The sequence below is a fragment of the Ixodes scapularis genome, unplaced genomic scaffold, assembly GCF_016920785.2.
Source record: "Ixodes scapularis isolate PalLabHiFi unplaced genomic scaffold, ASM1692078v2 ptg001354l_1__unscaffolded, whole genome shotgun sequence".
In the NCBI taxonomy this organism is placed as follows: Eukaryota; Metazoa; Arthropoda; class Arachnida; order Ixodida; family Ixodidae; genus Ixodes; species Ixodes scapularis.
Window position 1 is genome coordinate 33,456 of NW_024610141.1, and position 2,866 is coordinate 36,321.

Here is a 2,866-nt window from a genome sequence, read left to right on the forward strand (position 1 = left end):
GTCAGGTAAACCTGTTTACCTTTTGCCCCTCCACCTGAGACTCAAGGAGTCCAAATAAAGATTATTACATATTACACATTTACCTTTCTGGATTTGATTTGCTCGTCCTGATATAAATCTTTCTTGCTTGACGACTCTTTGAAACTAATACAACACAAATGTATACATAGAAAGCATCGAATGACAGCAAAAGGTAAATAAAATCAATTTTTGAAATTATATTTACAGAAAGGTTTGATTCAGATCATCATAGTCGGTGCTCTGATTTAAATCACGATTTAAATTATGATCAAAATCATACGATATAAACCAGCTTTTTATTCTCCACCCTGTATGCGGGACATACTCGCACGGAATGCCGTCGGCTATCGGAAACAGAGCACTGCAGCAGCTGCGCCCATGACTCCACCAACCAAAATGAATATGACCACTACACGACAGCAGACGACAGCGCGCGCACGTGGCTTTATTTACGTCGCTTACATCGCGTCGGTGGTTCAGTGGTAGAACATTCTGTTGCCGGCGCTCGCAGCGATCGGTCGATAGGATGGCGAGCTCCGACGGAGCGATGATAACGGCCGTTGCCGGCCGCGGTATCTCGTCTGCTGATGATTATAAGATACTTCTGCCTTCTCTGCCTTCTGAAGCAGCCACTGTGAATTCTGTTTTTCTACACTGCGACGTAACCGGCCGTCCGTACCGAATTGAGGACTTTCGAGAAGAACTGCAACGACTGCAAATCCTCGGCGACGTGGCGTCTTTTGGCGCCTATCAAATGAACCACGTGTGGCTCGTCACCTTCCACTCTGCGTCAACGAGGAACCGGCTGCTCGCCGCCAAGGAACTGACTGTCAAAGGCAAGCGATGTATCCTCATAGACCCGAAGAACTCGGAAACCTGTCTGAAACTTCACTGGGTACCTTATCACGTCCCCGACGACACAGTTCGACGAGCACTGGAGCCATATGGCAAAGTACACGAAGTAACCCGTGAGACGTGGAGAGCCCAAGGTTTTCAAGGAGTCCAGTCAACAACAAGGCTTGTTGGGATCACTCTGAAGGAAGGCGTCAGTAAAGAAAGCGTCCCGCATCAACTGCGTTTCTTCGGCGGCTCTGCACTCGTCCTAGTGCCCGGACGAGCCCCGCTCTGCCTCCGGTGTAAGAAGACCGGCCACATCCGAAAGGACTGCCGCGTCCCCCGTTGTGACGATTGCCACCGCTACGGCCACACAAGGGAAAACTGCGTCAAATCTTACGCAGTGGCAACGGCCGGACCACTTCCGGACGAGAACACCGACCTTATTATGGACGAAGCGGAAGCCGAGCTAGCTGCCAGTGCGAACGCCTCCGTAAGGACGCTTCCTGCAGCCCCGAGGATTGCCGAAATGCCGACGTCTGAAACCAGGGAACCTTCTCCACAGGTCGAGCTCCCCTTGGATGCTCCCTCTGGGGAACCACGACAAGGTGGCATGGAGGCGCCTGTTACAACACCCGGGAAAGAGTCGCAACTTACAGCCAAGATACCAGAGCCAGATGGTGGGTTCTCTGACAGCGAAATGCGGGACGAAGCCATGGTAGCGGGAGCCGCTACACCAACCAAGCGACCGCACGAGCAAGACCGAAGCCCTGGGGCAGAGGACGGTATGCCGACCCAACAGCGTTCGAAACTGGTCACGCCGTGTCGCGGACGGCGCAAACCGCCCACGCTCCGTGCGGCCCTGGACAACCGCCTCGAGACGGACTCTTAGCACGGAACCTGGCACGAACCTTCTACCGCGGCTCGTAGTGAGTGCTTTTCCTTGCTAGTTCGAGTGCGTCAGTATAGGTTTTTAGGTGTCCTACCTCTTTCTTAGCTGACAAATGAAAAAACGGTTTAATGTATTAACCCTAAACTGCATCAGCCTAATTGTGCGGAAGAGAAAACAATGGGTACTCAACGAACTACTGAAAAGGAATGCCGATATTGTGTTCTTACAGGAGACGAAGCTCGCCTCCGATTTACAGGTACAAGAAATGGCTTCGTTTTTTGAGAGACACTTCAGTCTTTTCCATTCTAACGCTGTCGCGCACAGCGGGGGAGCGGCTCTTCTCATTCGAAAAGATAAAGCTTTCACGCTACTTCCCGAGTGGGAAAGTGATAAGAGTGGAAGGATCTGTGCAGTAGATATGCTGTTTCACGGTGATATCTTTAAGCTTGTTTGTGTGCACGCACCAAACGCGCCAGCCGACCGCAAATCGTTTTTTATCAATTTACGGGAATACTTAGATACGCCTGCAAAGACGATATTGGCGGGAGATTTCAATTGTGTTTTAAAGGCACGAGATTGCTCCAACGGGCTAAAATCGGACTCCAGTGTCGTAGAGTTGAATAAACTACTGCGGGATTTCGATCTTCAAGATGTGACAGAGGTGGTGGCAGCACCGGGTCTAGAATATACCCATTGGCAGGGCACTTGTCACGCCCGTCTCGATCGGGTGTACGCTTCAAGTGAATGCGTGGCGACTGCTGACGCATACTCGGTTACCCCTGTTGCCTTCTCCGACCACGCAGTCGTTTCGGTCTGTTTAGGAAGAGCAGAGCGTAGGGAAAAAAGAGCCTCGAGCTGGAGCTCCTGGAAAATGAATGAAAGCCTTTTAGAGGATGAAACTTTAATTAAGCAAATTAAGGACGTCATCCGGAATACAAGCGAAGTAGGCGCGGTAGATGCCGTCAGCTGGGAATTGCTCAAAGAAGAGGTAAAGTTAATTACTTTCCGGTTCAGCCAAGAAAAGGCTGCACGAGCGCGAGCAGAGAGACGCTCCCTAGAAAATACTCTGCGAATCTTAGTTCGTGAAGAAAACCATACTCCCGGAGTATTCGCGGAAGA

The 2,866-nt window shown here is 50.8% G+C and overlaps 1 protein-coding gene across 1 annotated transcript; it reads left to right on the forward strand.

Moving 5' to 3' along the window:
- The first annotated feature begins 524 nt into the window (after window positions 1–524).
- On the forward strand, window positions 525–1,747 carry LOC115330832. The gene has a single exon (XM_040223169.3). It carries the CDS (start codon window positions 548–550, stop codon window positions 1,745–1,747), a length of 1,200 nt encoding a protein of 399 aa, XP_040079103.1. The 5' UTR covers window positions 525–547.
- The last annotated feature ends 1,119 nt before the right edge of the window (window positions 1,748–2,866 follow it).

Coding starts and splice junctions, on each gene's coding strand:
- LOC115330832 (XM_040223169.3), top strand. CDS start 548: ATGGCGAGCTCCGACGGAGCGATGATAACGGCCGTTGCCGGCCGCGGT.